Here is a 22,390-nt window from a genome sequence, read left to right as displayed (position 1 = left end):
CTTACAACTGCTGGTACCAAAAGTCCAAGAACTGTCCTTTAAAATTACACTCTCTTGTTGCTAGTTCTGTAAGTTCTGTACTTCCCATATAGAAAAATAACATAGTATTACAGAAGACATTTATCTCTGACTAGGCAAGAAAAAGGAAGACTCCATTGGGTACACCACTCATTTTTTAAAGTATAATTACCTATTTGCAGGAGTCACACTGCTATGTATTAAGAATATGAACATACAATGAATCATTATGCAGATGGATTTGCGATAAACAGAGCATTCTGAAGGGTAAGGATATAAAGAAGTTATTGGCAGTATGACATTTAAAAATTATGCAAAAGCAATAAACATGGAATATTATTGGAGAAAAAATTAAATCAGAATGGAATGAGAAAACACTTTGTTTATAAACAGTCAACTGACATTCTCCAAGATCTCACTGATACATATTTTAAAGGGGACTTTAATACACTTGGCTCAGAACCAGAAAACCCTTCCCCTGATCAAGAAAGAAAGCAGCTTTAGCAGTTTAAAAAATATTTCAAAATACCTGCATATTGTTTAATGAACAGTACCCATTTGCCTCTTTGTCTTTAACCCTTTACAGCATAGTCTCAATTTTGTGAGTCTTGACTGCCACTGCTATGTAATTAGCATTTAGTAATACAATTTATTAAGAGGAGGAATACTTGCAATGAACCTGAAACCAGATCAGCCTGGTTCTGGTGGGTTTTTTTTCCTGAAACACCTATCCATTTATAATTTATTGTGGATGTACCTTCTTGCCAAGGCATCCAAAGTAAGGCAATCCCGTTTGTATTTACAATTAAACCCAAGCTATATTAATTAAGAAGTATAAAATTATTCTTCAGATTTCGGTATTTTGAAGAATGTGGAGATATATATATACACATACCAATACATATCTATCTTTATAATCTATAGTAAAACCTACGTTTGGGACATAGTATAAGGTGGTCAAACTGACACGGAAGGAAATAATAATTTAAAAAAAAAAAAGACACCTACTTATATTTAAAAAATTTTACTTAAACGTGCTTTTAGTTTAATAGTTCTAGTATTAGTAACATTAAAGTGTTACTGTGTAGGTATCTTTTATGGCTTACTATTTATACAAATACTGCAGAACTGAAATATATTTCATTCAGCTGACGTTGCTCAGACTGCACCTATATTTGAACAGAAAGAGTTTAGGCTAAAAGCTAGAAAAGTGTCAGGCACTAACAAGGTTGATGGCAGACTGCCTTTAATTCAACAAATAGTTTTAGTGTATATACCTATGAAAAAATTGGCTTCCATGGAAGACAAAGTAACATGTTCTGAGCAACAAATTCTTACACTGAACTAGATTAACTCTAAAATTTCATTTTGAAAGACGAATTATTGTTGCATATTCGAGACTTGCTTCCAAGTTTTACTATTTTGTCTAAACGTATAATTAAAGGCTAGTGTATAACAGTAGAATGCAGAAATATGTGCAAATACCAAAGATTCTGTCTAACAATAGAAACTCGCGTTCAACTAGATTATGTTCTTGCTCCTAATTATTTTGCCTAGGTTTTCTCCAGCCCTTAACTGTATTTTAATGCACTAACCAAAATGACCTTTCATAGGTTTGTATGAATTATCACCCGTGTCGTCCCCCCCCCCCCCCCGAGTCATCAATATAAAAACTATTACTGAAAAAAACTGTACATGGAACAACTGAAGAACTACATCACAGTTTTACTTGAGACAAAGCTCTACAGCAGTGATCTTCAAAATGTACCCGATTTAACTTTAATAAATAAGCTAATTAAGTATGTAAATCAATCATACTTACCCATGGGAAATAGCTAGAATGTTACATAATTTGACAACATTTCATGCTTGTCTACAGCAAAAGTAGACATTTAAAGTACTTCTCCAAGAGACTGCTGACTCTTAAAGGCAACTTCAAAGAGGAAGATGTTTTGACAGGTAAAGAGCATTTTCATCTGAAAATTGTTTTCCATCTTACAAAATTACTACTTTTAGCATATGCTTGGGGGAAAAGGCCGAGAGTATGCTGTCCCAAAATACAGTAGCAATTTGCAAGCAGACATTCCTGCAGAGATTTGGAAGTTTTCAACATCCAGTTTGTAGCAAAAATTTTATTCTCTTTCAACTCCTAGTGTGTTTCTGATGGTGAACTCCATTTTATTCTTAAACTGCTCATACGTCTTTGTTATAGGGAGCTCTAAGCAATTATGGAGTCTGTTTCCAACAGGATACCTTATATGCGAAAACTTAACAGTAGGTTCAGGATCAAACCCAGTGGGGGGTATAGAAAAAGAGCCTGTTACAAAGAGCAGAATATCCTCCAATGTCACTACAGACTCACCACCTAAAAAAAAACCAAACAAACCACAAGCAGGATTAGGTTGTATCATTTATACCCTATTACCAATAAACCATTATCCTGAATGTTAAGTGTTAGATGGAAAAAAACCTGGAAGCAGGAAACCAAGATCAATACCCCGAATTAATATGCATTTATATGGGCAAATAAGAAAATTTTCAGGATGAAAAACCCACTTGGGTTAGTTTTGAAAAATTTTAAGTAAATAGGAAAGAAAACCTCTTCTGCAACAAGAGACCACTGGCTTTCATCTTGAGACTATCTAATAAGCTAACAGCAAAGCTAAAGACAGAGGAATAAAGGATTTTTTTGTACCACTCAGGGTGAGGGAGAGTGCCTTTAAAAAAAACAAAAAAAACACCCCAAAACCAAACAAACAAAACCCCCAAACCAACCGTCATCTTTCATATATTTACCCTTCTCAAGTTTCATTAGAATTTTCAGAAATTATAATTAGTAAGGAAGAGGGGAAGAACGAACAATGAGGAACTGACAGTGACCTCAAAACCTTCATTTATTTACCGTACTGAACTCTAAAATCCAAACCCTGTTCACATACCAGCAGCTAAATACCCTGAATGGAGATGGGGGGGTGTCCTGTGTTCAGCAGTTGCAGTCATTTTTCTCCTTCTCAGTAGCTGGTGCAGTGCTGTGTTTTTGACTTTCAGCCTGGGAACAGCACTGCTAACACCAGTGTTTTCAGTTGCTGCTTAGTAACGTTTAGTCTGACCAAGGACCTTCTGAGTCTCATGCTCTGGCAGGGAGGAGGGGAAGCCAGGAGGAAACAGAGACAGGACACCTGGCCCAAACTAACCAAAGAGGTATTCCATACCACAGCATGTCATGCCCACTATATAAGCTGGGGGCTAGATCACTGCTCAGTCAGGCAGGTATTGGTCAGCAGGTGGTGAGCGGTTGTATTCTCTTCCCTTGTTATTTCCCTTATCATTATTATTATTGGTGGAAGCAATTGGTGGTGTTATACCTTAGTTACTGGACTGTTCTAATTTCAAGAGTTACATTCTTTTGATTCTCCTCCCCCTCCCTCCGAAAGCTGGGGGAGGGCGGGAGGAAGGGGGATGAGCGAGAGAGCAACTACATGGTTCTGAGTGGACTTAAACCACGACAGGGGGAAAGGAAAAAAAAGTTACTTACTTTTCACATCTTGCAAGTAAGCCATCCAAAAATCAGCACCTTCAACTTCATTTACATCTGACGAGGAATGGATTGTAAAGAGATCACAGAGAGTTTCTACTGAAAGTCCTTCAGGTTTGTGGCACAATATACTAGAGAATGCATCCGGATGCATTTGCATTTTCTCTAGCACACCAAGAGTTCTCAAACCTTGCCTAAAACTAGAAGTGGGGAGAGGGGGGAAAGAAGAGCAAGCATGGATCAAAAAAGTAGTAACTAACTAATCATACTTTGCATTTTATAAAGCTGTAAGACTAGACATAATGAAGTTTTCCCATCTGCAGTCTCCAAGTCTGGTCAATTAAAGGTACATGGTAGTCCCACCTTGGACAATGCATTGAATTCTCATTTTAACAATCTGTTCCTGTGGAGCATTTGGGGCAGATGAAAGAAATACCAGTGATAAACAGAAACTAAATTTGCTAATACTTGACTATACAGCCATGGTTTACTTTTTAATTTTTATGTGAGAACATACTGAACTTTTTTCTTACGAATATCCCTTTAGAAACTTTTTCATCCCTAGGCAAAATTAGGTGTCTGAAAAGATACCCTTCACTTGGCTTCTGCAGTCTGCATGGGTTCACATGTTATTATTTCTCCCCATGGCAAATACAGATAACAGTATCCTGGGCTGCATAAGAAATTGTGGTGCCAAGGGCCAGGGTTCAGGGAGGTGATCCTTTCCCAGCAATGGTAAAGCCACACTTGGTGTGCTGTGTCCAGTGCTGGGCTTTGTGACTGAAGCATAACCTTTTGAGGAAAGGCTGAGAGAGCTGGGACTGTTCAGCCTGCAGAAAAGAAGGCTGAGGTGGAATCTCAGTGTGTGGAAGTATCTGAATGCAGTATGCAAAGAAGGCAGAGCCAGGCTCTTTTCAGTGGTGTCCAGTGACAGGACCAGAGGCAATGTGCACAGACTGAAACACAGGAGGTTCCAGCTGAACATCAGCAAATACTTTTCTACTCTCAGGGTGACCAATCACTGGCATGGGTTGCCCAGAAAGTCTCTATCTGTGGAGTTATTCAAAAGCTGTCTGGACACAGTCCTGGGCAACTGGTTCTAGGTGGCCCTGCTTGAGCGGGGTGGGAGTGAAGAAGGTAACTTCCAGAAGTCCCTTCTCACCTACACACCAATTTGTTTCTGTGATTTAATTTTTTTTTTTTTAAAGAAAATCAAAGCTCTGTAGGGTGAAAAAACCTACTAGTTACAGTGTACTGGGTAAGAATAATTCAAGCAACTGGCTTTACAACTTAACCACCATGTTAAACCAGAATTAAAATTTCACTTTAGTTGTTTACTCATCATCTTTTAGATATCAAGAGGCTAAATCGGTAAAATTCAGAATAAAGATGCTGAATGTGTACAGTCAGTAGTGTAAAACATTAACAGATAAAGTGACTAACTCTTTACTTACTATCAGTCCCTGACAAGAACATTCATGCTGTACTCCCTTTTGTACATTTTAAGCACATCTCCAGAAATGCACAAACCAGCATTTTCCCATAAACAGGCTACTTAACTACTTTTCACTTTTAACTGGCTACATTTAAAATATGATAATAGATTGGTCAAATATGCCACCTGAAGAGGGTCTTCACTGAAAGATTAATTATTCTCAACTTCATTAAAAAAATCATCACAATCAAAATTAAGTTTCGTAGCTTCTGCAGATTCAGTTGATTCAACTTTGTCAAGGATAACACCCTAAATGCATTAAGTATAAACCAAACTACACTTGTTGGATAAATTAGCATCTGTCTTTTTACTGAGCAGTTGAAGAATGTAACGTGGAAGTAAGGTGATAAGCCAATCAAAAAACAGTCAACAGCTGCAACTTTCCCAGCTATTTGAAGTCATCACTACCTCATGGAACAAACAATGCACCAATTTTAAGTAGGCCAAGTCACACCTGTGCACATTATTGCCCTCCTAATGGCACACAAACTCCCTACTTCAAACTCTGGACAACTCAATTAAATTCTAAACATATATTTAATACTTCTGAAGTTTAAAGATTTTAAATTCAAACAATTCTGAATTAAAAATTAACATAAGCTAGAGCAATTCAGTAGTGCAGGCTTTTCATGCTGTTGCACAGCAAGAGTGGAATTTGCCATGGTGATAACAGTGTCCAGCTAGATTAACATCACTTAGAACAACAAGACTTTGTAAAGCAATGCATTCCTTACTAGCTACCTTAACCTTGGAACTGCTAAAGACTGATAAAAAACATCTGTACCAGAAGGTGCCAAAGAGAAAACAAGCACTAGAAAAACAAGTAGTTAACAAGAAATGGCAGTAGCTGGGTGAGAAGTAAAGGTGGTAGGGAGAGATCGTGACCACTGACCCAATTCAAGACTGAAAAGGCTCCTTTCCCCTTTCCCCCCCATCCTTCATGTGAGCATGCTCATTTACATGGCAAGCAAGAACAATTTACCCAGTAGAAGAGTACTAATTAATCATATATTCGGTAACTCTTGACCAATGAAAAACAATTTTTTTTTCTCTGAAATGTATATTAGCTGAGGTACACAAAACTAAGGTCTGTTAGCTTTGCAGAGCTTCCGCCCAGCACCCTATTTTGCAATACAGCTGACAATAAAATACCTTGACTCTGTGTGTGTACTGGCTTTTTGCACACCAGGTAACAATCCCACTTTTGGGACAGCAATATTGTTTAAAACTATGCCCTCTTCAGAAGGTTTAAAAAGGAATGTGACCAAGGAGCAGTGGAATGGAGTGGATATGCAGGGAAATAATTTTATTCTTTCAGTTTAACTAACTAGTTACAGTTGCTACTTAATCCATTGAAAATTACAGTACATTGGTCGAAATGGAGAATGAGTAAGCACATGTCAAAGTTAGTTTTAGAAATGTATTATTTAGTATTTTGGTGAGAAAATATCCAGGAATTTTGAAAATTCAAGCAAACCTTTCTAAAGGTGAAATGATTCTCTTGATCACATGGTGGATCAGTAGGTCATTCACCAGCACATCCTTATCACACAAAGCTGTTATAGGTCTTAAACATCCAGCAGCACCAAGGAACTCGTAGCAGTTGTTTATTGTAGACTGTAGGCTGGATAGACTATTTGCATGTTTTATCTGTATTGGAAGATAGAAAGCAAGGAATTTATTACAAGCCTGTGTATATATATACGAAAAATAGGCTTTTTAATCTGAACAAAAGTTATATTCAGTAAGCCTGTACACATCTCCAAATACAGTCATGAACAACTTGCCAGTAAGTTTACTTTTTATTACCATTTTTATTGTTTCTGCGACATGTGCATCAGCAACATCTTCCAAAGCTGGCTTCACATTCTCTGGACCATAGACAAGACAACTGAACAGTGTTTGGGAAAAGAAACCAGGAGATGCGCCACCATGAACCAGAGAAACTGCGATCATTTTACCAGCTTCAAAGTAAAGATTCTCCTTTACAGCTGCAAATGAAAAAATATATTTACTATATATGCACAGATTTATTTATTTTTTTTAAACAGGAAATCTTAAAATGCAATTCCTTTTTTCTCTAGGAGTTTTAACAAATGAGGATTGCCATCTCCTGCTAGTTGAAACAATAACACTGGTATTTTTTACATAGAAATACCACATTCTTTTTACTCCAGCCCTTCAGCCACTATCAATGTTTGGGAGGAGATGTAACATCCTTCCACTTTGTACCCAATACAGGTTTAATTCTGAAGCATAAGAAACCAAGTGTGGGTGTTCAGACATCATGCTATCAGAGATAATGTTCTAGAAATTTAAGGAAAGGAAAATAAGTAACAGAGAAAGCAAGTCAGGAAGAAGTTCACTTGTAGAGAACAAATCAATTTAAAAGTTCCAAGTGTAATGATATGCTGTATTTTTTCCTTGGTTGTCATCAACTTTTCCAACTAAACCATTTTTTTTGAATTACCAATCCATACCCCACGCCCCTTAAGAACTGAAAAGCAAAAAGATTCAGAAAAACCCAATTTCTTTCCATCAGGACTATAATTGTGAACTGACAGTCATACTGGCTGAAGATTAAAAAAAACCCAAACCTTTCAATTTACACAGTTCTTAATGTATTCTTGAATAAAGCATTTAACTACCTTGAAAATCAAGAGACAAGTTCTTTGCAGAAGAGCCCTCAAACAATGATGAATTCTGAAGGTGAAGCATTAGTAACTGGAAGAAACGGCGTTTTTTTGCAGCAGAAGTGTCTGTCTTTGATTTACTTTTGCAGTTTGTGAACTTTATTTCAATGGCATTTGTAGGACTGAAGTTGCTCTGTCTAAATCCTTTTAAAGCACTATTCCAGATATTTTCAGCATCGATGTTAAGCCTTGTAGTTTTTGCATTAACTTGCAGCCTTAACTCCTTCAGTATATTAGAAACTTCCCTTCTTTCCTTTCTTAAATGCCTACAAGAAAGTGGCACATATTTTCAGATTAAAGCTATGGTTCATAATTAGCAACAGTTATACAAGAAACACTCTAAAATCTATTAAGAAAAACACCCCCTTAAATATTTTGGTACATTTAGGTATTGCCTACATTTTATCTGCAAAATATTTAGTGTAGATTACTCAAATTCTAACTCTGGTGGCAAAAGTACCTATAAGAGCTAGAAAAGAAAGGAGGTAAAAATAATTACCTTGGCATAAAATGGTTATTTCCTTAATTCAGTTACACCAACACAGTGCAAATCAATTCTCACACTTACTCTACGTGTGAATAATATGAAACAAGTGAGAAATTGAAGAGCCTTCCATGTTTGTGTGTTAGATATGTTTTGCAACCAAATGGGAACGTACTGTCAGCTATACACTAATATTTAATCTTTGTCACTATAATCAAAAATACATTTGAGTAGCGAGAAAAGTTGCAGCTCTCATTTATAAAAGACACCAGTCTAAATAAGACCATTTCTTTGCTTTTTAACTTGCAACAAAACTATTTCAACTCTACCTACTGGAACTAATCACCCCATCAGTATTTTTAGCATATAGAATTCATAATAGAATTCATAAACTAAGTATTTACAACAAAACAAAGAATTTTGCATCCCTAAACTGATTATTCTGTATTAAACCATGTTACTTTACCACTGATTTTAGCATAATCACAAACTAATCCTATGGCACAAATACTAAACCATCGAAAATGCAGGACATGTCTAATCTGAAGAATGTAATTAGGATTATTTTTATTCACCCTTTTCCAAAGAACAGCTATTGTTCACAAGGACAAATATGCATTTATGGGTTTTGATTCCCTCACTACCAAACCTAAAAATTCTCAATAGATACTACTCCTTTCTCCTCACCCCCTGCATTTAGAAACAGCAGAAGCTTTCATTAAATTACAATTTCAACTCTTCAGTGTACTCATTCCATTTTTTCAGTGACTCCATACACACACATACAAATATATATAGCTACTATATACACACACACACCATGTTCTGTAGGAAATTCGGTATAGTGATGTGCTAGATTACTCTTCAACATAGGAAAAACAGAAAAAAAAAAAATAATACTTTTTCCTCGGGGACCAGTTCCTGTTTGACATCAGTGGAGATAAGGACATCCTCACTCTGTTGGATGCTGGAAGTTCTAAGTGTGAGCAGGTTGACAAGTTGTTCTGGCACATAATCTTTGGTGAGCTACAATCCAAAACAGTATTTTGAAAAGAGACACAACTGAAGAATGCATAAACACTTCTTATTTGAAGGCAGCAACATAGTTTTCCACTGTTTGAGAACCAAATCTCATTTGTATGTTCATTTACATGAAGTCTACCTGTACCTGAACTACTGAACTACTAATTCAGTATTTAATTATGTGGTGGTTTTAAGATCAGTTTTTAGTTGATCCCATACATGAGATGGAAATCCTGACTGATACATCGAGTAAAACCTAAAAATAGTAGTTTCTACAGACTTGAAAAGTTTTCATTACAGCAGAGGAAAACATTATTCAAATAAACACCTCTGTAAGCTAGATTTCTAGCATGCTATTCATGTGGAAAAAATACTGATGAACAATCTTAGCTTTAAGTTTTGCCATTTGCACATTCAATGTTACCTCTAAATTGTTAAGACTGCTTTTACAAGGATTCAATTTTATCAACCTAAAAGCAGGTTTATGTGCCACTGAAGGCAAATAACAATAGCAAATTACAGACTCAGGGCTTAGTAAACTTCAGTCACTAAACTTTCAATTTTATTCAGTTTGCAATTTATTGCAAGAAGTTTCTCTTATGGAATAAGCCATCACCTCTCCTCATGTTTAAATACTATTTAATGTTATAATCAGTTTCTGCTTGAAAACAGAAAATTACACACTGAAGAATATTGCGTTGAGATCCAGGTGACTGCCGAGGGCACTTTGGAGATGGTTCTTCCAGCAAACAAGTTGTCCCATCTGTCTTTTCAGAGGTAGCCAAAGAACGCTTTGTCTGTCTCCTATAGTTCCCTGTTGATTACATTATATTACGTTAGTAATTTTGCTAGCTGTAAAACACACAGTACTAAAATTCATCATTGTAAGAAGTCCATAATTTTACCTGATTTTACCAAGATATTTCTACATTCCATGCACTCCCAGTTTTGCTCCCATGACTTCATAGATGAACAGGCCAAATGAGTTCCACGGGAACCACAACACTGGCAACGCTTTATTTCCCATTTACTAGAATTACAAACTTATGTATTTAGAATTAGACAGAACAATGGCGCTAGTTAAAACAAAGAACACTCAACTGTAAGTGTAATCCAGACACCAAACTAACAAAGCATGGTTTTATCAATGTGGTAGCACTGTATATAATGAAAGGGAAATTTCTTCAGACAAGGTATACTCACAATTCCTGTGAGTATTATTACACGTAAAAAACCCCAAACAAAGCCAACCCAACAAAAAAAATAAGCTACCCATGTTCCAGCACCATGTATTGAAAGAGGCTGTGAGTTAGTGTGCTCCCCTGCCTTGAAGACAATACTTGCAACCAGTATTTTCTCCTCACGTTGTTAGCCAGCAACATCCTTTATTTTATGGGTAGTTCCATAGTTCCAAATAGTAATTTTTTTTCAAGTAGCGTACCTTATTAGTCTTACATGTTCTGAATAAGATTCTTCATTAATAACAGTGTTTATGTATCTGTTAAGATTTTTGTTTAGATTTCTTCAATTTTACTTAAAAAGACAATGAAAAGTGTGACTGATATTAGTTCAAATGCTGGAAGCCTAACATATGACTCTTAAAAGGCAAAGTAAATCCTGAGGTGCACACATGCCATGAAAGAACCAAAAAAACATTTGGTCAAATCTGTACAACACCAAGTTAGTGTCTACAGGGAGTAATCTACCACAGTACTATAGAAATAACTTAAAAGTAGAGGATCTGACAGCTTTGAGTATACTCATGCCAGCGGAAGACACACATTTCAGAAACACACAAATAAAACATGAAATAATGCAGAAAATGAACTTATTAATAAAAAATTAAGCAAGTGGTAGAGAAGGATAGCCTTTTTGCATGATCACTGAAGCCTCTCATTAAGCTATCAGCAACATTCTAGCTGCCATTTGCATGCAGAGGTATAGCTTGCAGCTACAGCGATTTTAGATTTATTTTACACAGCTAGTTGATTTTCAGCCAAGTCTAGAACTTTAGAATACTGTTAGAATTCTTTAATGAAAGAAATTCATTAATGTATTTTAACAGTTAAATTGCTGAATTAATCTTTGAATGAAAAATACACAGAATAGGCACATGCTAGTCTACATGTTATGTTATATGGATATACATATTCTACTTCAGCTCTGTATCAAATGAGAACCAGGACAAGGTAACTGGTTTGATTTTCTTGGCTTTTATAATAGAATTGAAATATGATTATAGACAGTAAACCAAACATTTTATTTGGACATGGTATCTTGGCTTGACATTAAAACCTGATGCTGAAAAGTATTAAAGCAGTTAAATTAAAAAACAAACCACCAAAACAAAAAAAAAACCCAAACTAAAACCCAAACACCACCACACCACCAAAGAACTATTCCATCCTAGGTTACACCTTCCTGCAAGAGTCATACCTATCAGGTTTACTGTAGTCTCTTCCTTTCCTGCACAGGCATCTTCTAATATCACAATGTTGATAACAGTGCAGTAGATCTTCATATGCATTCTCTTCAAGTTCCCAAGATGCATCCCTATAAACAAGGCAGAAGATTTGTTATTACATCTGTATTTCTGACTGTTTAAACGTGTTGCTCTATCTTTATAAAAGATGCATATGATAACCACAGGAAGATATCTCAATCACATTCTAGGCAGAACTCAGAGGGGAAAGAAAAATATCTAGGAACAAAAATACTACTATAAAATACACAGACAGCCTTTTTCTTGTGTCAAGTTACTGTGATTGAAATATTTATTATTTTTCACATGACCTCAGTCCATGTTTGTGTCTTTCATATCCTTCCACTTTGTCTCTCAAAGGAACATGAGGATTTGTTTTGGCAGTCTACTTAAGTTACCACTGAAAATGGGCTCATGAAAAGTAATGCAGAATTTTCCAGGCCAGTATGGCGAAGTTCAACAAGTATTTTAACTCTTCTTCCTCCCCAGAACCTTGAGATTCTGTCTTTGCATCTTATTTTGAGCCCCATCTAATGGTGGAAACTAATGAAAAACAACTCAGAATTTTAGAAGCAGTTGTTATACTAAGCATATAATTAGCAATCCCTAAAATGGGATTGGGAGAAGATGGAACCTGGATGGCTGAGTGATCAATCTGTCTGGACAAAAATTCAGGTAATTTAAAAATTTGGGCACAGAAAATACAATGCCATGTTCATGTGAAATTTTTGTTTTAAGAAGTGTTTTGATCTTTTAAACAGGTCCCTGGTTGAATCATGGCATAAGTGAATTTTCAGAGCTTTGTGCTTTATGTTCGAGATGACTAATTTGGATTTTGACAATTTTATGCATAGCTAAAAGGAAACAGGCTAATCCTTACCAAACCAAACCATTCTATCACTGAAAGCAGAACTGAAGTTTCACATATTAACAGATGCAGTTCCATTGAATACATTAAGAATGGGCTTAACACTGTATCAAAGTTGGTATAGAAGGGCGATTATTGGTAAAATTACTTACCTTTCTGGAATGTATATGCCCATTCTCAACATTTCTTTCTGAAATTTGTCCTTGTTATTGCATACTGTGCACCTAAAGAAAAATATCCCAGCACTCAAAGCTTGATACTGGGTCAAGAAAAAAAACACAACAAAAAAAACAAACCAATTATTGAATTACTGTTGTCCTCAGGACGCTAATAAATAATGCCTTAATATCTATAACCATTACATTCATAGATATTGTCCTGACATGGATGTTAAAGATGACATCAATCATGATGTCATTTCACACTGAAGCAAATGGTGAGCCTTTTCTCTTCTTTTAAAGGACAAAAGCTCACATGCTAGAATCGGATTCATAAACAAAACCACAATCCTTTGTAGTCAACCTCTTCAGACCTAGAATGAGTTTATGAAAAGAACCTCGTAAGTTTTTCCAACTCTGGACTTAGGCAAAGAGAACTGATAAGGGATAAACAACATATTTAGCATTAAGATTCTGCATGTAATGATTTGCAAGAAGGCAACTACTTAGGTTGGATTTTAATTCCTCAAAATAACAAAAGGCATGAAATGCATCACACATACAGAAATACGGAGGGGGGGAATTCTTATAAGACTCTTGTCTCCAAAACACAATTCTCCTTCAAACACAGTACATTTCCATACCTACTGCCTCCCTTAAACCTAAGGAATTTTGCACAATTTTAAGCTAATGCTTCTTATTTTTAAACACTATAGAAACGTAATCTCTGGGAGAAGAGAAAAAGAAATGGAGAACCTGTGTTACCTGCAAGCATTCTCGATGAAACCAAGCATTTTTACAGCAAGGACTTTTCAATACAGCGTATATTGGAAGTTGTTCAACCAAATCCAGGCATATTGTACACTGTGAAGTTCCTCCAGATTCTTTAACTGGAAACTTTTGGACTGGTTTATGTTCCCAACAGTAAGATCTAAAAATAACAACATAAGGTTACCAATCAAAACAGCATTTGAGGAACCATCCTCATAAAATTTGAGGATAGCAAAATTAATTCCCTGTTGTATGTTTTTCATGAATAAATGCTGTGTGACAAGCTAAAAAGGCAGAAAAAGGCAGACACGTACTAGTTTTGGCTGAGATAGAGTTATTTTCCTTCACAGTAGCTTGTATGGGGCTGTGTTTTGATTCAGGGATGCTTCAGTTATTGCTGAGCAGTGCTTACACAGACACAAGGCCTTTTCTGCTCATCACGCTGCCCTGCCAGCAGTAGACTGAGGATGCACAAGTTGGGAGGGGACACAGCAAGGACAGCTGACTGCAACTGACCAAAGGGGTACTCCATACTGTATAGTGTCAAACTCAGCAATAAAACTGGGGGAAATGAGGAGAGACATTTGGGGTTATAAAATTTGTCTTCCCAAGTAACTGTACACATGGTGAAGCCCTGCTTTCCTGGAAAGAGCTGAACATCTGCTTGCTGATGGGAAGCAGTAGGTTAATTCCTTATTTTGCTTTGCTTGCACATGCAGCTTTGCTTCCCCTATCAAACTGTCTTTATCTCAACCCACAAGTTTTCCCACTTTTGCCCTTCCAATTCTTCCCCCATCCTGCTGAGGATAGTAAGTGAGTGGCTGTGGGATGCTCTGCTGCCTATCAGGATTAAACCACAACACATTTAAACAACTCACTTATCTAATGGAGGAAGTCAATATAAGGAAGAAGCATGCTGGCAACTGACACTCTTTAACATACAGAGATCATATACCTTTTGGTCCACATAATGCATTTCCTATCCTCAGAACCTCAAGTTCTTCCTAACTTCAATGTTACTAAGACTTTAAAGGAGCAATTTTGAGTTTGCATATTGATTCTGCAAAGTCTAAGTAGCATGACAAATTTTGTAATTTAGCTTATTTCTGAAGATCTAAGACAGCCAAGAAATGCAGCTCTAGATGAAAGCTTTCTGGAAATGTATCATTTTACATGTGCTCAACTTACTACACTAAATAAACTACAAGTTGTTTATTTAACAAGTTAAAGTGCCTGCCAGACTTCAAACCACCCACCCTACAAACTATGCTTACAGTAGAATAAAGCCATTATCAGATGCCCTCAAGAGTATTTTGATTACAGCACGATTCTAGACAGATAATAGCAAAAGAAAATAAAATTTTTTTTAGACATCTGATATTAAACAGATTTCTCCTGCAGTCCATCTCTAACAACCAGATCTAGAAGTCCTGTGCTTTGAAACATGATGGAATAGCATACAGTGTGTTTTGACGGTTGAGAGATAGGCAGCCACAGCGCTGCCATTTCAACAAAGGCACAGCAAAGGAGGTAGGCAAACAAAAAACCCAAACCCAACCATTGTGCAGTTTATTTCAAGAGTTCAGGACTTAATGCTCAATTTCATAAACAATACAACAATTTGTAGAAGGACTAAATTATACCCTTAAAAGTGTTGAGAATTTAGTTTATAGATACTAGATATGTAATATAACTGCTTGGCCTTCATGTTTTTCCACTAATCAGGTATTTTTTCCTTAGATAAACTGGGTGTCATTTATAATTAATAGCTAATCCAATGAGAACCCATTAAGAAACAGATCACACCCTGTATAAACACAATGAATTGAAAACGAAAAAGCAACAAAATCCCAGAACTTACCTGAAGTCTTCCATGAACTGGAAAATACATTCCTTTTGTGTCCCACAAGGAAAATGGTAACTTCGTTTGCATTTGGGGGCTACACATCCAATTGAAGCACCCTTTTTTCTACAGATGTTACATGTCTAGGAATAATTTTGTTTACATGTTAATATTCTGTTATTTCTAAAGTCAAATTACAGGAATTAAACCAACAGAAATATTACAAAGTGTGTAAGAAAGAATATCAGCCAATAGATTCTGCAACAAGACTATTGTGTTTTAGCTCTATTTCAAGGAGTAAAGATATATAGTTATTTCACAAGATATATAAAGATATATAGTTGTTTCATATGCATATTTACTTGTGATATGTAAGCCAAAATACATGTTATTTTACCAGTACCTATAGCTTAAATGCATGTATAAAATTAGATAATGTCAGCTTGAGGCTCAGCTTAATGTCATGAGGTATTATGTGTGTGTAATTTAGCCTTATTTATCTGCAACATACCCAGAAAATAAAAATCTTAATAAACTTCCGCAGGGTTTATTAGCCTTTGTGGCTTCCAAGAACACAATATACTTGTTACTTAAATGTAAAACTCAGATGCTTGAATAGGCTCAGCACACTGCCCATTGTCAAGAAAGCAAACCAAACCCCACAGGTTTTAAGTGAACTTAAAAGTTACTTTCTCCCCCCTGTAAAGGCCAAAGACTTCATTATTACCAGTTTTGAAGCTCTATTCACTTCTTTTCTAATATCCGTGATTAAGAATCCATCTACACCTTCATCTTCTTCCCCTCTCTGCCAAATGCCACTTGACATCAACTATGAAAACAAATTAAGTATTTTAAAACATTTACCTACCTAAAGATTTACAATTACTTACATTGTATTTGTCAAGTAAGAGAAGTTTAGTCTAACAAAGCTTGTGTGCAAACATTTTAATGATGAAAAATTTTTAAACTCATCCAAAACATCTATACATTTTATCTGGTATGACACAGTAGGGAATAGTAACATGAAAATAAATATTTCATAACATCAAAGTCTTAGGTAATACAGTAGAACCCAAGATGGTGTGTTCTACCTTCCTTTGAAAGCATACACTATTCAGGTAATTGTCAAACAATTACTTTCAGAGGAAGCAAAATTAAATTAGGTTAGTTAATGTGAATGACAATTGCGCTGTGGAGATAATGAAGCACAGTAGGAAGTATCTCTACTGAAGTGCAACCTAAGAGGAAGAGTAATTCACTTTAGAAAATTAAATAAAACAGAATCCAGTAACTAGGCAAGTCAGAACAGCCTAATGATAATTTAAACTTACTAAGCAAGGCATTTACATCACAAAATTCAAGTAACTAGTTTCACAACTTTATGCCTCCTATATTCTTTAGAATCTCATTTTATATTTATTTTATAATTTTAACACAGCATCATTTTCTAACTAAAGACTTTTATCAATATTTTAGTCAAATAAATATAAAATTTTAGACCAGACCAAATTAAGAATGTATTTTTTTCCCAAATGCAAGACATTTAGCAAAGAAAAATCAAACTGCACCACTAACTGGCCTCTTCCCAGAAGAACTCTTTTGTTATATAATATTCATTGTAGTTAAGTAAAATCATAGGTTTTTGTTTGTTTTTAAGAAACATCAGGGATCAAAACTAAAAGATGACTGCAGGAAGCTCATCACAGTAAAGTATAAGTCATAAGGCTCAGTGTTGGAAGCATGCCCTTTTCTAGCCGTTTTGCTCCACCAGGAAAGGCCTTCTTCCTATCATTTCATATGGCCTATACACAAGGCAAAATCATCATGAACACACCTAAATTTCCTTCCAGCTGCTTAAAATTTATTTAAGAAAAAAGTAATATAAAAAATAATCTTTACGTAAATTCAGAAAACCTCCACTCTGCCTAGGCTTTGAAGGATTTGAATAAACCATCTGCAGTCAACACAATTTTTAGACTGGTTGAGTTAAAAAAAAAAAAAAACAACCAAAAACCAAAACACTCAAATTGCTCCTGATATTCTTGAGACTTTTTTTTTAAACTTGGGGGGAAAAAAATTCAAACTGTGTTTATTAACAAAAATCACTTTTTTTTTAAAAAAGTAGTCGTATTATTTTAAAGGTCTGCAAAAATTTAGAGTTTAGAAGGTAGCATAAGTATACCTTTAAGAATACGAATCTTGTAAACTGTCAAGTGGTAACAAAAGACACTCAGTTGTAGTTTATATTCATAGCTCTGTTCAAATTACAAGCTTTTTCTAAATAGTGATACTGTAGCTCTACATGATCAGTAGGGTGCATATTACTAAACTGAATAGTAGGACTATTTCTTCAGTCTTACAATGCCTAAGTAATGTTGTAGAATAACTCACAGCCAAGCAAGAACTAATGAGAAACGAGAAAAAACAAGGACAACTTTTCTCTACTTTTTTTGACAAGGGGTAAAATTTTCACATTCCAAATTTCAAAACTCTAATTCTCCTACATAAGCGAATATGCACGTGCATCTTTTCCCTTTCTCTTAATATGAACCTTCATTGCTATAACAGGTTGAAAGAACTAAGTAAATTAATTTAAATGGATCATGAACAGAATTTAGTTTTGGATAAGTCTTTTGGGGATCTATTTTATCTGCTGCATGACAGGTTTCAAGGCTACAATTTCAACTTAAGTGTTCAGGCTTTACAACAACAAAACTGTTATAACAGCTGTTTGGACACGTTATTACTATTTAGTATGTTTTATTTATTTATTTTTCTGTTAAAACAGACAAGCTCCAAGATCAATTCCACATACTTACCAAACAGTAATAATGAACAGTGAGATTGTATTCCACATAGGTCTTTTTTTCTCCATACTTTTCAGGGCAGTCATCTGTACGTCCACAGAGAACACAAGCTAAAATAGAGAATCATGTCTATAATCACATAATGAATGTATGAATTACTATGAATCACTTGTAGAGAAGTAATCTTTATGTCTCTTAATCACACGCATCTTGAAGTAGATTACTGGATAAAGGACAGTAGGCACCCCTCTCTGCTTAATGTTGAATTCTACAGTAAATACAGAAGAGGGTACTACTTGCTCCTTTTGTAGTTACTAAAAAGAAAATACCTCACCAGTTACACCTGCCTTCTGACTCAGGAAAGGACTATTACCTGAGCTAAATTCATAACTCGACTGCATTCCCAACTGAAAAGTTCTTTCCAAAACACCTAAAGATAATTATCAAATGGCTAATAATGTCCAAATGTGTGCAAAATATAACTGGTTTTAGTATTGTACATAAAGACATCACCATATTAGAACCCATGAAGAAACTTAACTGTCTCTTTGTATACCTTTGTGATAACCTTTGTGCAAAGCATATGAATGGTATCCTGACTGCATGCGTCAAGTCAGATGCTACCAGTGCTTTTAAAACGTGCTAGTTTCAAGACATTCAAGGATTTGAGACAACACTGAAGTCAACTAAAACTTTTAGATTTTCCCCATTTCTGCAGTTCCTAGTCCACTAGAACACTTCCACTGAGATTTAATATCTTCCTTTCAATTCTCAATAGATGCAAGATACATTTTCAATATTCTATCAAGGACATAGTCATGATGAGACTAGAGGTACTGCTTCAGCCTAAAAGCCTTGAATGATGCAGCTCAAACACAGCTCTGTGTGATTAGGAGGCTAATTCCCAAGGTTACTTTCTTAGAATATCTACAGAAAAGACTATTTTAAATTTTTCAAGCAAATTCAAAATTTCAAGCAAGCAAATCCAAGGACGTTTACCAGTTACTTCTTTTTCATTCTCTGACACAAGTGGTTCAAACATAATTTGAGTACTGATAATCCACCTGTTCTCTGAGCCCAAATAAAGCAAGTTATTACTGTTATTATATATGCAGATTAAAGTTTTCTATAGCTGTTAAATAAAAACCTTACTTACATGAACTTTGAATGTGTAAATCATTGTTTTCACTCATCCTGAGTTTTTCTGGCTGTCATGAAAAAGTGGTGAGGTGTTAAATACATCTCATGCATTAACAATGACCAATATATACCACTTTTACATTTACTTTAAATTGAAGAAAAACAAACAAAACCCCACCCAAACTCAGTAAACTAAAAATGGGATCAAGAACAAAATTCAGCTGTTATGGTGAGAGATAGGGGTTCAGAAAGCAGGATGCAGATGTTCGTAAAACATGTTCTCAGACCAGTGAAACATGTAGCAACTTTTAACTATTTCCCTGAACTACCAAATAAGGTACTCTATTTTCTCTTTGAAAGTAAAGTCCAGTGCATCAGCTAATTACGTACAGACCTATTTGTAGAGTTTGTAGTTATCTTAAACATAATGAGCCATGGACAACCAAGGAGGTGGCAGTGAGTCCAGCTCAAATGAAGATTGAGGAACCTGGAATTAAAAATTAACTGGATAGAACAGTGATGCAACTATGCAGATAGTCTCCACTGTTTGGAGGAAATGAGGGATCCTGGCATAGTTGAAGAAATCCTGATCCAAGATGAAAAACAAAAAAAAGCCCCAAAACAGTGAGGGGACAGGGACATGGATAAAGATGAATTTACACTATTTAGAACTACGTACTTTACATTCTAGACTAGGAAATAATTTATTTGGAAACACCGACCTAGCCCACATTTCTTTCAAACATCACATGCACCTAAAAATGAGATCCCCAAGATATATTAATGTGGATATAGGGGGAGCTGGCCTTTACTGCATGCCACACCACACAACCTAGCCCACCTTGGGAGAAAAAAATAAAAATACTTGTTTCTTCACCATAGCATGATTACTCTTTCTCTAGTGTAAAGTAGAACCCTTTTCAGAGCATATATGTAGATCTTTGAATTGCCTTTCTCTTGGGAAACTGAAGAAAGGATTACATAAGCTTTGCAAGACAAAGAATCACGCGTGACTGCCTCCAGCTCCACGCTTGACCTCCCAGGCAGCCAGACAACTTTCTTCACACACGCCAAAGTGAGCAGGGAGGCAGCCGGTAACAAACCCAGCGTCCAAAACAAAAGCCTGACAGACTCTGAGCTATCGCAGTTTTGGTATTTATAGTTTTCATGACCCCCAGGTACAGGCTTCGGGAACAAACCTCAGGCTAATCCAAACCACTGCAAAGTACTGCAGCTCCTTCACTGGAGTTTTTGGACGAGTTCTATTGAGAAAGAAAAAACAAAAACGAAAAAGGGAGGCAGAAGTCTCAGACATAAGGCAACTGCGCCGCTGCACTTTGTTAGAGAACCGGAGTAGCTCTACACAAAAGACCTTCGTCTAAAAGGAAAAGAATCTAAAAAATAAACAGTGCCGCAACGGAATTAGGTCAAGAGGCTCCTAAGAACACACTGCACCGACAGCCCAGTGAAATAACTGACTACAGTTTTCGCAGAAACACACTTCCCTTTTTCTAAGTTACAAAAGCCAAACTCGATCAGGTACAGGGGCAGCGAAAGAGCAGCACGCAGCTCACACGTTCCCTTTTCTTCGGCATTTCCCAATGGTCACCACCAGTTTCGCCGACCTGAACCTACCAGAGCCACAACAAACAGCCTCTATATACGACACAAGGTCAGATTTTTCACCTCTGTGGGTTGTAAAAAGCCCTGCCGGTGGAGAACGCACGTACGTGCCTGGAAACAAGAAATGCACCTTCCCCTACACCTTTCCTTGGCTCCAGCAGAACAGGGGAAAAAAAATCGCTACTACATTTCCCCCCTCCCAGATTCCTTCTATTTGTATCAGAATCTTTCAGGGAAATGAACCCGGAGCTCAAATTTGTAAGTTAAAAGGATATGAGAGAGCAACCATTGAGGCTCCGGGCACAAGTCCTATGGGGTTTTCCACAGGAATAAAGCAGTGCAGCATGAGTCTACTTGCAAGACAGGAACAGGTTACCACGCAGCGTTTATGAAAACCCAGGTGTAAATAGAATGCGTTTACTTTGCCTAAACAGGCTAAAAAAAATATCCTCAAAGCGGATATTTAGGTTTTGCCGAGTTCTCTCTTTACTGCTCCAGAACAGAAAGTGCTTTATGGAGTTTCTTAACTAGAGAATGGGAAAAGAAACAAACGCAACCCCCCAGGCCACATTCCAGTGCACGCTTTCTCTGGCATACGGACAAAGAACCCTCCCGGATTCCGCCCGTCCGTGCAGTATGTCCTAGATACACACGCTCCCTTCGCGGTGCATAACACGACGCCGTGTCCTGCAAGGAGCCCATCCCCCGGCACATACTACGCTTCCAGGAAGCCCAACTCACTGAAGGGCGGGCGACCACTTACTGTCCGAATCTCGCACAGGTCTCATCACTAAACCTGGCCGACGCCTTTTTCAACAGGCAGAACGGCCGTGGCACTATCTGTGGGAAGAGCCGCCAGCGAGGCCCCGTCCCATCTCCCTCCTTCGTCCCTCTGTCCCACGGCCGCACTGGGTGACTCGCCCCCGCGGGTTTCGCTCTCAGGAAACCATGACTGCTCACACTGCCCCTTCGGCGGCTCATAGCCCCAGTCTACCTCCCTTCGCCCCCTGCAGGGTAGCCCTCCCCACCTCAGGCTCAGCCCGCCCCAAGGCCGCGAGGCAAAGCCGCAGCCTCTCAAAGCGTTACTCACCAGCGGCAGCCTAGCTAACTGACAGACAATTCAAACTCCAACATCCGCCGCTGGGCCGGAAGCGGGGAGCCAGCCTCCCGCCGAGTCCCGCCCCCCATCCGCTGCATCGGTGCTCGGCCACTGTGGCCGGGCATGGCGGCTCCGTGGGCGGGGATGTGGGCGCATGGAGATCGGTACTTGACTGGAGGGCACGGCGGGCAGCGCTGAGTTGCTGAGCCCCACGGCAGGAATCGGCACTCCTTGGCTTCTGTGTCCGCTGCCGCGCTGAGCAAAACCTTACAAATGGCCGTGACCAGGCTGTGGCGTGTCGGCAGCCTCACCTGTCTTCATCAGCAACCGCTGTCCTGACGCGGCGCAGGT

The 22,390-nt window shown here is 37.3% G+C and overlaps 1 protein-coding gene across 2 annotated transcripts; it reads right to left on the bottom strand.

Annotated features, from left to right (window-relative positions):
* Window positions 1-1,728: 1,728 nt before the first annotated feature.
* Window positions 1,729-22,104, bottom strand: G2E3 (G2/M-phase specific E3 ubiquitin protein ligase). Of its 2 annotated transcripts, none has more exons than XM_061463465.1 (16): window positions 22,031-22,103; window positions 19,334-19,385; window positions 18,190-18,287; window positions 16,098-16,199; window positions 15,389-15,513; window positions 13,522-13,687; window positions 12,751-12,857; window positions 11,685-11,801; window positions 10,154-10,278; window positions 9,933-10,062; window positions 9,126-9,251; window positions 7,697-8,007; window positions 6,858-7,039; window positions 6,526-6,698; window positions 3,554-3,753; window positions 1,729-2,383 (listed from the first exon to the last, which is right to left on the bottom strand). In XM_061463465.1, exons 2-16 carry the CDS (start codon window positions 19,368-19,370, stop codon window positions 2,151-2,153), a joined length of 2,232 nt encoding a protein of 743 aa, XP_061319449.1. In that variant the 5' UTR covers window positions 19,371-19,385; window positions 22,031-22,103; the 3' UTR covers window positions 1,729-2,150. The 2 variants fall into 2 exon arrangements, with proteins under 2 accessions (XP_061319449.1, XP_061319450.1); XM_061463466.1 differs by lacking the exon at window positions 1,729-2,383 and adding an exon at window positions 2,813-2,972 and having other exon boundaries at window positions 3,514-3,753; window positions 22,031-22,104.
* Window positions 22,105-22,390: the final 286 nt, after the last annotated feature.

The sequence above is a fragment of the Pezoporus flaviventris genome, unplaced genomic scaffold (assembly GCF_033815535.1).
Source record: "Pezoporus flaviventris isolate CSIRO_AGI_PZ_B2104156 unplaced genomic scaffold, CSIRO_AGI_Pfla_v1 ptg000036l, whole genome shotgun sequence".
In the NCBI taxonomy this organism is placed as follows: Eukaryota; Metazoa; Chordata; class Aves; order Psittaciformes; family Psittacidae; genus Pezoporus; species Pezoporus flaviventris.
The sequence above is the reverse complement of the archived record's forward strand: the minus strand, read 5'-3'. Positions and strand labels throughout refer to the sequence as shown.

Coding starts and splice junctions, on each gene's coding strand:
- G2E3 (XM_061463465.1), bottom strand. CDS start 19,370: ATGAGTGAAAACAATGATTTACACATTCAAAGTTCAT. Junction 18,288..19,333: donor TTTACACATTCAAAGTTCAT/GTAAGTAAGGTT, acceptor TCTCTATTTTAG/CTTGTGTTCTCTGTGGACGT. Junction 9,252..9,932: donor TCTCAACGCAATATTCTTCA/GTGTGTAATTTT, acceptor TTTGGATTGTAG/CTCACCAAAGATTATGTGCC.